At 39.5% G+C, this 10016-nt stretch overlaps 1 protein-coding gene across 1 annotated transcript in view; it reads right to left on the bottom strand.

Annotated features, from left to right (window-relative positions):
* Positions 1-2175: 2175 nt before the first annotated feature.
* Positions 2176-10016, bottom strand: part of taok2b (TAO kinase 2b) — a 36189-nt gene continuing 28348 nt past the window's right edge. Inside the window, exons 18-20 of the mRNA XM_015046966.1 lie at positions 7447-7659; positions 4988-5170; positions 2176-3816 (exon numbers count right to left, since the gene is read on the bottom strand). Coding sequence (XP_014902452.1) covers positions 2896-3816; positions 4988-5170; positions 7447-7659 — 1317 coding nt within the window. The 3' untranslated portion in view covers positions 2176-2895. The remainder of the gene's footprint in view (positions 3817-4987; positions 5171-7446; positions 7660-10016) is intronic.

Here is a 10016-nt window from a genome sequence, read left to right as displayed (position 1 = left end):
TCATTAAATAAATTAATAATAATAATAATAACCATAAAAAGTGGATGGCACAACATCCCTTTAAGAACCCCTTGAAGGCATTGGTGACGTTCCAAGCAAATTGTTTTTGTGTTTTTTCACAGTTAAAAAAAAATAAAAAATAACAGCAGTTTAAAAATGTTTTCTGAATTTCATCTTTGACTTTTGTTTCTCTCAGGACTTGCTGTGCAGCATCTGGACACAAAACAAAAACATCTTCCTTTTTTCCCTCCCATGTCTTCTTTCTTTCTCCATTCCAGAGCAGAACATCATAGAAGAAGACGGCAGGATTTCTACACAGCGTTAAGCTTAAACCCAACGCAGATCCAACAGAACTCAGTTTCATTTTAAAAGTATAAACAGAAAAACAATTAATTGAAGGAAGGAATAATGGAAGGAAGAATGGAAGAAAAATTAACAAAGGAAGGAAGGATGGAAAAAATGGAAGGAAAAATGTAATGAAGGATGGGAAACAAATGAACAGAGGAAAGAAGAACAAAAGAAAGAAAGGAAAACAAATGGTTGAAAGAACAACGGATGAAAACAAATGAAAGAAATGGAAAATGATTGTATGGATGCAACCTTGATTCAACAATGAGATATGGAATAAATGCAAATATCTTTCCATACTCTCTTATTTCTCCATATGTTCCCAAACCTTCCCATAATCTCCATAAAAATAATCTCCAGGCTGTGTAGGAACCCTGAGACCCGGCTGCTGTCTCTGCAGCCGCAGGAGGAAACAAAGGCCAAACGTCCCTGGTCACACATCCTGCCTCACATTTTCATACAGTAACAGAGATAAAAACACTGAACAGAAACGTCTAGCACCACCGTCATCCAGTGGTGATACAGGTGGTTACATTCCTCCCCTTGTTATATCCGTGAGAATGGGAGAAACCCTCTCTACCCAGCCTGAGTCTAAAGAGGCAGGATGCAGCTCGGTAACCCCGGTTTGCCCCTTCCTCGTGACCTCTGGGACTTTTTGTGCACAAAGTTCTGCATCTCAACGGTTCCAGGAGTTGAAATCTGTCCAGAAGACAGAGAAAGGCGGTAAACGGAGTATAGATAGTTCCCGCATGACGTCACACCTCCTACATCCAGGTGCTATGCTGCCATTTTGATAGTACGGGAAGCAGCTTTCCAGTTCAGTGATGGCGTACAAGAGAACGGCGATGGTTGTTGTTTGATTCAAGGGTGAAAAACAAAGGCGATAAAACAGGAAGCGACCTGTGAACGTGAGCAAACTTCGCTGCTAAGCATCAATGGGTGCTGCTGGCTAATATCCAGAGGAAACGACAGCCTTCGGCATGGATTTACTCTGATCACTTCATTAGCGGTAAGGATATTTTCAGATGTTTCTAAAATTAAGCAAACAGTAATTATAGTAATAACTGTAATTATGGAAGAGGATTAGGGCCAACAAAAAATTAAATTAAGTTATAAGACGGCATTGGCCATTGTAGATAGGGAAATAAATAAATTTATGCCAAAATAAAATTTTGTGTCCATCTTTGTCAAAATCCAAATAGATAAACGTTCTTAGTTGTATGTCAATTATGTAGTTTGCATATGAAAATAATTCCATAAATGTTTTTTTCTTGTTACAGGATTTGTAAACCGGCGCTTCAGCCTGTCCCAAATTTATCTGGTAGATTTGAATTTTAAGACTAGATTTCCCTGATGGTGCGTAAGCAATTTAAACATTTCTGATTCTGAGAAGAAGTCATACTTCAGACGAAAAAAGTCAGAATTCGCACACAAGCTTGATTGACAACGCTAAGACCCACCTCTTAGCTCTGATTGGTTGTTTCTAGAAACACATTTAAAATAAGATGTTTGAGCTTTCTGGATAGATTCAGTTTTACTAGGACTGGGATTCTTTATACAATTGATTTTTTTTCTTCCTGAATCTTGACCAATATGGCATTTTGAGACCATTTTTAATACGACAGTATTATTGTTTATCGCAATAATTTCCAGGACAATTTATTGTCCAGGAAAATTTATTATCATAACAGGCCAACTGCTGCTTCTGCATTTCCAGTAACCATAAAATTGCCCAAATGGGAATTTGAAAATAAACTCGTTAATGGAAACATGGCAAAATGTGTTTTGATAAAGATTTGTACTAGGATGACGTGGTTTTTTTTTTTTTTTTTGTCTGTATTGAAATAGATTTATTTCGAAAACTGCAATGAAAATACTTTTTAGATCACATGACTTTTGTGATGAGTATTGGATGGTACTACTGGCGGAAACGTTGAAGACGACGACAGGAAGTGGTAGGAGGAGGGTTTATTTTTGATTTTTTTGCATCGACCAGTTCATAAAAAGCCGTGTCATTAGAACATGTTTGAACCCATAGCAGTTCTGTAAAATCGTAGACTCCAATTTCCCCCAAACGCCCCACACTTAGCTGCTCCCAACTATAAGGAGTTTCTCACTCCAACGCCTGAAGACGTCAACATCTCCTTTGATTGGCTGATAAACAAGCGCTAGTACCATGGCTGAATTTTGAATATATCTCATGTAACTGTTGACATCATAACACTTATCGCGTCGTTACTTATGACATAATAATCATAAGTAATAACTTATCGCGTGAACAAGCTTCTATTTTAATTTAGTTTGTTATTTACTAGAATCACCGCTATCACAAAATTTATTTATTTTTTTTAAATATATCAGTAGAATATCGACAAATTTTTACCCACGTTTGTAATGGAAACACAGCTACTGTTCACCGGTTGCCTACCAATATGGCGGCTCTCCGGGGTAACTTTCTTCCAGTCGGGTCTTGTGGGAACTATCTATAGAGACGCAGCCTGTGATAGCTACCTTCACCCTTCATTGCTGCCGCGCCTCTGAAGGCTCCTAAGAGTAGGAGAGGTGGGAGCCGTTGGAGATGTGCGAAGTGACCGAGGTGCTTCGGCTCAGGACGCCGTCGCTGCCGCCGGCGCCTCCAGGCCCGCCGCCGGACGCCGTCCTCCTCAGCGGCTGGGGGCTGTTCCTCAGGGCCATCAGGTTGGGGGTACCGCGAACCGCCAGCCCTCCGCCTCCGTATATCCCACCTTGCGATGAGGAGGAGGAAGACGAGGAGGATGAAGGGCCGGAGATGGAGGGTGGAGCCGGTGGAGGAGGAGGAAGCATGGCCAGGGACTGGGAGGAGGAGCGAGAGGGGAGGTGATGGGAGAAGGGCAGGGGGTGTGGGTGGGCCAGGTCACCGCCGGAGCCTCTCACTCCGGCCCACTCCCGCTCCCTCTCCTTCTCCCGCTCTCTCTCCCGCTCCCGGTAGAGCTGCGGCGTGCTCTGGTGGTGGTAGTGCTGCGGCAGGTGGTGGCGCTGATGGTGGGAGGAAGACGAGGAGGAGGAGGAGGAAGAGGAGGCAGAGGAGCGGGACGAGTGGTGCATGTCCCTGCCGTCCCTCCCGTGCCCCAGAGCCATCCCCAAACCGTGTGAGGAAGAGGAGGACGACTCGCTCCTCCGGTCGCTGGCGCCGCTGCCGATGCCGCTGCTGCTGCTGCTGTTGTGGCTGCGGCGGGACAGCTGCTGCGACATGTTCTGCTGGTGCACGCCGTGGCTCCAGTGGCCGGCGGAGCGGGAGCCGGACGGCTGGGCGTTGGAGTAGCCCTGCTTGGCGTAGGCGTCGCCTGGCATGCCGGTCAGCGCCATGTTGCTGAAGCCCAGGCGGAGGCTCTCCGAGTCGAAGGCCTCGATCTCGCTGGCCTGCCGCTCCAACAGGGTGCGGATGCGTTCAGAGCGCTCGTTCTGCAGGGACAACATCTCCTCCTCGATCTGCGAAAACAAAAGCATGTTTTACATTCTGGGTTTTAGGGTCCTGTCAAACTGTGCAAAGAGGGCAGGTTTGCCATGTCTGACAGTTTAGAACCCAAATGCAAAGTAAAACTCGCCCAACTCCATAAAACCCATCCCAAATCCGCTAATGAAATTCATGTTGATGGCGCCAGTTATATTCACAATTTTTTGTTTCATACGTCATCAACTGCCTTCGGACTTGTGACAATTAAAACCTTTTTGTTCATCGTCTTTTATATTCTGACCAGAACCAGATCCAACTGGAACTGCAAAGGACTCCACTCTTTGAGTTTGAGTTTATTGAGTTTATTGTATTGATATGTCCTTTTAAATCATGATGTTTCTCTGGGTTTTCTATTTTACAACTACGTAGTGGCATTTAATCAACGATTAATCATTGAGTCTGAGATAAGTGCAATGAAAAGCAGCCAAAAATTGAACAACCCATCCAAACCTGTTTTTTTCCAGCAAAACATGTTCAAAAGCAGCACAACAGGGGGGAAACCGACCCAATCTGGCAACCCTTAAAGAGGGTGAAGGACTACACCTGATTGGAGAAAATTAATAATGTCTGTCATTCAACTTTAAAATACATTTAAATGTATATATTATAAGCAGCTTGTTTACAACAGTGCCTTAGCTGCAATGTTAGGAAAAAAACCGAGGGCTAAATTTCTGTTTCAAAATTGGGAAATTTTCAAGAAAAGAACTCAAACATTTTGAAATTCATCTCAGAAATTTTCTAGAAAAAAATATAAATTTTTGAGTTTCAAAAGTCTAAGATTTACGACTTCTGAAACTCAGGAAATTTCCACGTTTTTTCTAGAAAATTTCTTTGATTAATATAAAAATTTCCGGGGAAGTTTCCTGGAAATTTACTCCTGCTATTTTTCTACCTATAATCGGCCTAATACTCGAGGATAAATAATATCCAGTTGTGTTTTAGATGCGCTTTACGGCGCATTACGTTCTGCGTTACGTTCTACGCGTAGAATGTAGCTACGAGTAATATAGAACATGCGTTACGTTCTACAATGGGTTACGTTCCACCGTACGTTGTATTCTACAGCGCGCTACGTTGTACGGCACGTTGCGTCCTGCGCTACGGTGCGTTACATGTTCATAGGCTTTGCTAATGTTGGAGGCTGACCCTCTGCTCCAGCAGGGCGCGGCGGATGGACACCCTCTGCTCCAGGTCCTTCACCTCCCTCTCGTGCTGCGTGTCGGTGTGGATCTTGATCTTGCTCTGATAGGCGTTGAGAAGCTCCAGCTCCTGCTGCAGCTGCATCCGCAGTACCTTGTACTCCGCCTCCTGAGTCTCGTCCAACCGCAACTAACAGAGAAAAGACGGAGGAGGAAGTCGGGTTAAAAACGCAAAATTTATTCTGAAGAATAAAACAGAAAAACAAATGGAGGAAAAAAAGGGCAAAACTTTAAACTTGGTTAAGATTCAACTGCATAATTCAAAATTCCTGTCAGACTAGAAGATAAATACACACAATGCATTTTTTCCATCTTTACAGTCAAACCTGTTATATCTGCAAACAGCTATTTGAGCTTGTAACACAAACATATTAGAACATTTTTGCTTATGTAACTTAAAGGTATGGTCTGGAAAATAAGACTGTAGAATGACGTCTTCTCTACTTGTATTTCAAATTTGATTTGAAAATATCTCAAAATTATTATTATTATATTTTTTTTTGTAGTTTTTAATGTCCAGACTTTATCCACATTTGGATTCTTCAAATGGATCAACGAGGATATTCTGTGTTGATGTATGAAAAGATAACATTTTTCTGTTAAATATTATCTGTAAAACTTATATTTGACTTTATTCTCGTATTATTTCAACTTTATTTTCGTACGACTGTTTTCTTTTAATTTTCTTATTACTTTATTCTTGCAATAAAAAAAGTAGACTGGAGAAATTATCTGAATTCAAAGTCCTATTAAATAAAAACTGTAAAACAAAATGGCCGCCCTTTTTGTGCTGACATCACTCTGAACTATGGAAACACAAAACGTTCATTGGTGGAAAAAAATCCAGATTTTCCAAAAATTAAATCTTCAAAACCAAAAATTTGGTTCGGGTGTAGTGATACCGAGTCGAAGCAAGAGACAAACACAAAAAGACAAAATTAATGGTACGCCTCCGTTAATAACCGAAATAACTTTAAACTGACAAGTCAAAATAAATAATAATGTACTAAAAATGAACCAATAATAATCAGATATTGTCAGAAAGTCAGAAAGTCTGGAAGCTCTAAAATGTATCTGTTATCTAACCTAATAGACACAGGTTACGTCTTCTTGCAGCATTTCAATAAAAATATGTTTTTGACCTCAGACGTTATTCATATTTCTGCTCAGCTTGACAGGAGGCACAAACAAGGGCAGCAGGGATTTGGCTTACTGAGCTTAAATGGCGCGCTGCCATGTGAGGTAATTACAGTTTCCTCCCCCTCTTCAGCCCTCTCACAATAAATTATTCAGGAAAAAGCCCAAAGCTTTGTCTCTGCATGACGACGAAGGTGAAGGTGGGAGCGCTCCTGAACGATCCACGGTGGAGAAAATGTCAAATAAAATTAATTTCTGCTTTTTGCTGTTGAATTGTGATGGATTTAAATCAGATTAAAATGTTTAGATTACAATGTGGGGCATTTAATCCCAACTGATGCCCTAAACTGGAATTGAACGGGACCCATCTGTGCTACTTTAAACTGTCTTGAACAGGGCTGGCGCAAGATCATATGGGGCCCTGGGCAGAACTTAATTTGGGGCCCATAAATACAGATTTAGTGGATGCCAATCATAATTGGCTGATTTTTTTCTTTAAAAAAAAGAGAGAGAGAAAATCAAAGTCTTAGCAATAGATTAGATTGTTACTATGGTAATGCAACAAACAATGAAGATTATTTGTTTAACTTTTTCAAGGTAAACATGCAAAATCATTTAAATCTAAAATAAAAATAATTTTAAACTATTTAAAATATTTTAACTGATCTAAGTAAACAAATATAAGCATTTTAGATCTATGGTACGTGAGAAGCATTCGAGTCCCAAATGGAAGAATAATAAAAAAAGTTAATGAATCCCCTTTAAGACAAACTGGCATTATAGCTGTGCTACATATGAAAAGTTATATGAAGTTTTAGTGAAACTCTGCTGCTAAATTTAAATATGAAGCTTGACTCCAGACCCCTGCTGCCTCTGATCCTTATGTTAAACCAGGCGTGTCAAACACATTTTCATTTTGGGCCTGTTGAAACTCAGAAAACCTCCAAAAAGTAAAAAAAAAACATTGACTTTTGAAATTCTGAAATAAAAAATACTAAAAAAAAAAATCCTAGAAAACTTCTGAGATGAATCTCTAAATTTTCTCTAGAATATCTTCAAGCCGTTTCTAACAATTTTTCAATTTCTCAAGCTCAGAAATGTCCAAGATTTTTCAAGAAAATTTTTTGAAATCTCATAATTTCTGAGAGTTTTTGGTGGAAACTTGCGCCTGACTTGTGTCTTTCTGGCTTTGGCCCCTGGGCCGTGTTCTAAACCCAAAGAAGCGCCTCTGGTCGGGTTCTGGGTTCTGTGGGACGGGAAGCGACTCACAGCCTGAGTGGACAGCATGTCGTTGATGGAGTGGTCGTACTGCTCGGCCAGGATGGCCAGCTTCCGGGTCTGCTCGTCCTTCAGCCGCTTCAGAACCGCCTTGTGCTCCGACTTGGGCGTGTTCTCCAGCAGGTGGTTCCGCAGGGCCTTGTACTGCCGGGTCTGGATCTTACAGGTGTCCTGGAACTGGCGCTTTATCTGGAGCTCTTTGGACTGAAGGGGAGACGAGAGAAACCGGCTGAAAAAACCCAAAAAGCTCCGGAGGTTCAGAAAACGCAGGAATGAATAAACTTTACCTTTCAGATTAATAAAAGTGATTTGGAAAAGAAGATCCAGTCTGTAATGCAGAACCTGATCACTCCAGAACCTTTTACTTGATTTATGATATTAATACTAAGTGGGTTATTCATTAGCAACTTTATTATTAAGGTCATCACACTTCAAAAACACAAAATCTTACAGAGTATTTTTAGTTTAGTTTCAAGTGCAAATATCTTGGTGCACTTTAAATAAGACAAAACCAACTTTTCAGAAAGAAACAGGAGCTTATTTAATTCCTTAATATTGATGAAAAAGTGCTAGTTCCACTGCGCCGTTACCTAGCAACTCCAGCCTGTTACCTAGCAACCCAGTTCTTTTTCCACTGGAGGATTATTTGATTAATAACATGGGAAAAATGTCTTATAAATTAAATAATCTCTCAGTGGAATAGCACTTTTTAAAATCAAAATTAAGGAATTATTGACTTAAAATAAGAGCATATCTTGCTGAAAAGTTACATATAAGTTAACATTTTTAAATTTCAAGTGCACTAAGATATTTGCATTATAAACCAGGCAAATACTTTGTAAACTTTTGTGTTTACAGTGCGTTAAAAAGTTTCAGGAGGCAGTTTTACATCCAAACTCAGTAGAATTTTTTTTACATATATATTTTAGATTTAAAAGTTTCTGACTTTTTCCAGTTATTTTTTCAGAGTATTATTTTTCCACATATAGGCTACAGATAAAAACATTGTTTCCATCCACAACTGCTTTGTTCTGTCAAATGCTTTTTGTTTTGGTCAGCAATCAAATTTTAATAGCGAAAATCAACCTGGATAGATACAAAACAGAGTTTATAAATGATTGTTAAAGAGTAAAAATGACCCAAACCTACCCAAAGTAATCACTTCCCCTCCTTAAATCATGAATTTAAATTTCTGAGTTTTTCTGATTACTTTCTGAACCTGTACTGCAACACGAAGTAGGCTACAAATCAGTCTGCAGAGGTGGATTACAGCTGGTTACATTTAGTTGAGTAACTTTTTGGATGAAAAATATATGAGTAGTTTTACTGCACAGTATCTTTTTACTAGAGTAAAATGTCTGGCTCCTTTTCTCACATTTATGTTCGAGTGAGAACTCTTGTTTGTAGACAAGCTTTGTTCTAAAATAAGACTCAGAATATTGACACTGGAATAATCTTACCTTATTATATAAATTACCTGCAGTAAGTTTTGGTTTGATAAGTTTTATTTTCTTTTTGCCTGAATTTATAATTCTGTAATCACGGGGCCGGTCCAAAGTCATGTGAGGCCTTAAGCAGAACTTGATTTGGGGCCCGACTCTTCTTCAGACCCCAACAGGATTTGTTTTTTAATCATTTGCAGAGAAGTGTTATAAAGCTCAAACACAAAGAAAAGGTTTGCCATGTGACACTGGACTGTAACCATGGCAACAAGAATCACACCATGAAGAAAATTATTCACAGTTTTACAGATTAAACTTTCCAATCTCACTTCATTGATGCGGAAACCATCAAATTAATCTGAACTTTCTTGTTCTCTATAAATAAATTTTTAGACCTGTGTTTAAATCCAAGCATTTATAGGAGCATAAGTGAACTGATTGCTGCCTTTACTCATTACTGCAGGGGGTTGATGTGCAAAACAAGTCCAAAAAAAGTTATTAAATTATAGCATGTCAAAAAAAAAAAGCAAAAGCAGCAAAACTATCATTTTAAATATGGAATTCTGGTGACTTTTGACATTAATTTTACAATGTTTACTTTCTTATTTTGCACATCAACAACTTGTCGTAATGCGAGTTGATGGGTTGCCGTACCTCTGCAGGTGTGCGATTACCCACCTGTCTGTGGTCTCAGTCAGTCCCTCAAAAACCAAAACTGCTCTGCTGAAAATAGAAAGCTGATAATCTGATGGGTAAATGAACCAAAACACCAAACATTATGATTAGCTTTGTAGAAAATCTTTAAATAATTGTCTTAAATAATGGTTCTATAGTAAAACCCACCTCTGATTGTCTATATTTTAACTTAAATGTGTATCTTATGAAAACTTGGAAAACGTTACCATTTCCTGTTTTCCTGTTCTGATTCAGATCTGGCAAACACAAAACATCAACATGTTCGGTTTGGTCAGTTTTAATACGTTTCTTCTAGCTGGAGGTAATATTACCTTTTCCGAGGAGCCTAGTCAAAGTTCAGGCTTGGAGCTCAAAGTTACCAAAAAAAAACAACAAACAAACAAAAAAACAAGGACATATTTAATGGATGTAAAACAGGATCTG

Source organism: Poecilia latipinna, unplaced genomic scaffold (genome assembly GCF_001443285.1).
Source record: "Poecilia latipinna isolate Pla-1442-1.1 unplaced genomic scaffold, P_latipinna-1.0 Scaffold801, whole genome shotgun sequence".
Lineage (NCBI taxonomy): Eukaryota > Metazoa > Chordata > Actinopteri > Cyprinodontiformes > Poeciliidae > Poecilia > Poecilia latipinna.
Note: the sequence above shows the minus strand (reverse complement) of the source record. Positions and strands in the feature narration are given on the sequence as shown.